Genomic DNA, 1789 nt, shown 5'->3' on the forward strand with positions numbered 1-1789 from the left:
TATAATGAGTTGATGACTGAAGCGTTAAAAGAGTGAAGAGACTACATACAAACTCTTAAAGTCTAAATAAATATATGATGTCTCTAAAATCTAAATATAAAACATATATATATATTTATTTATATTTACCAAACATCATGGCTCTGGCCTATGGATAACAAAAAATATGCTCGGAGCCTCGGCAGTCTGCCCTACGAGGCCTGAATAACTCTCATCAAATACTCAAAGACTCCATCGCGGCGTTGTCCGGATAGTCGCCTAAAGGCGGCTGTTCAAAAGAGCTGAACTCCAATCAATTTTTTTAAATCATAATTACTTGCAATTTGCAATAGTAAAGCAATACTAATTTAGTAATTTGTTATTTTATTTTTATCATAAAACGACGAAATGTGTCAAACCTCAAAAGACATGTCTCTGTGAAGTTGTGAACAAAATGACAACAATATGTGAATTGTGAAAACTGACACATGATAAAGCGAAAAAAGCGAATTTTTTTAAAAGTCGTGATACAGAAATTGATATATAATGGTCTGGTCAGTCACGTATATATTTATTCTAACAATGTCAATAATAACAAGTATTGCATACACCGCCTTGTTGGCTTCTGCCGCGATAGCAGCGCCTGCTGCAATTGTACGCAGGGACTCGTCGTCATCACAAATATGCAATTTAGCATGGTCTAATTCTGGAATGCAGGCGAACACAGACTGCACTGGTGCAGATGTACTGTTCGCAGATCCCTTGATACCAGACCCTCGCGTAGATGCGCAACGTGCAAACCCCACTGGTGAACTCATGGCTTACCTGAGTGTGGCAACTGTTAATCCATTATATGCACCGGATCCAAGGTTGCTCAACTACCAGTGGCAACAGAATTTGGATGTAAATTCAGAAGGGGAACTCTGGGGGGACTATTGGTTCAATCCTGACGATTTGAACGACAAAATTCTTCCGATTATGAAGGACATAATTACGAGCTACAAGGCACTTAACTTTACGGCGATTAGCTCGGATAATGCAAAACCATCCACAGCTGTAACAGAGAATGACGCGCAAGCTAAAGCATACTATGATGCTGATCGTATAGACCCTCGATACGTCGAGTATATGCAAAATATTGTGGACTTTGCACACAGTATAGACATGAAGGTAGCTCTAAAGAATCCGAGTTACTATGTTAATGAACCAACGATTATCGACGAGTTTGATGCATATATTGTGGAATCGCTATTTAACTGGTACCCATGGGATATCGATGTTTATGGCTCGCTCCCATACGGTCCGAAGCCGTTCTGGATCTTCCAATATCCGGGTGAAAATGGTTTAACCAATCAAGAACTTCACGACCGCATGGTGGATCGTCAAGTGCGCGAGGTCTACATGGACTCGACAGACGGCTATGTCCGGTATTATGCGTATTAAGATTCGACTTCATGATTTATTAGAACCCTCTAAGTAAATTTTCTGTTTTATATATATAATAATATAGTTGAAAACAATGGCTGTCAACTCCAAAAGCAATATAAACTGTATTAAATGTAAGTAGCTAGTCACTTTCCACATCGCATTGTAGCAAGTCAGTTTTCACATCGTATCGTAGCAAGTCACTTTTCACAGCGCATTGTAGCAAGTCACTTTTCACATCGCATTGTAACAAGTCACTTGGAACATCGCATTGTAGCAAGTCACTCTTCACATCGTATTGTAGCAATTCACATTAAACATCGCATTGTAGCAAGTCACTTTTCACATCGCATTGTACAAGTCACCTTAAACATCGCATTGTAGC

General features: G+C 39.3%; 1 protein-coding gene across 1 annotated transcript; it reads left to right on the forward strand.

Moving 5' to 3' along the window:
• Positions 1-552: 552 nt before the first annotated feature.
• On the forward strand, positions 553-1611 carry SARC_00775 (hypothetical protein). The gene has a single exon (XM_014305527.1). It carries the CDS (start codon positions 562-564, stop codon positions 1420-1422), a length of 861 nt encoding a protein of 286 aa, XP_014161002.1. The 5' UTR covers positions 553-561; the 3' UTR covers positions 1423-1611.
• Positions 1612-1789: the final 178 nt, after the last annotated feature.

Source organism: Sphaeroforma arctica (genome assembly GCF_001186125.1).
Source record: "Sphaeroforma arctica JP610 unplaced genomic scaffold supercont1.27, whole genome shotgun sequence".
Lineage (NCBI taxonomy): Eukaryota > Ichthyosporea > Ichthyophonida > Sphaeroforma > Sphaeroforma arctica.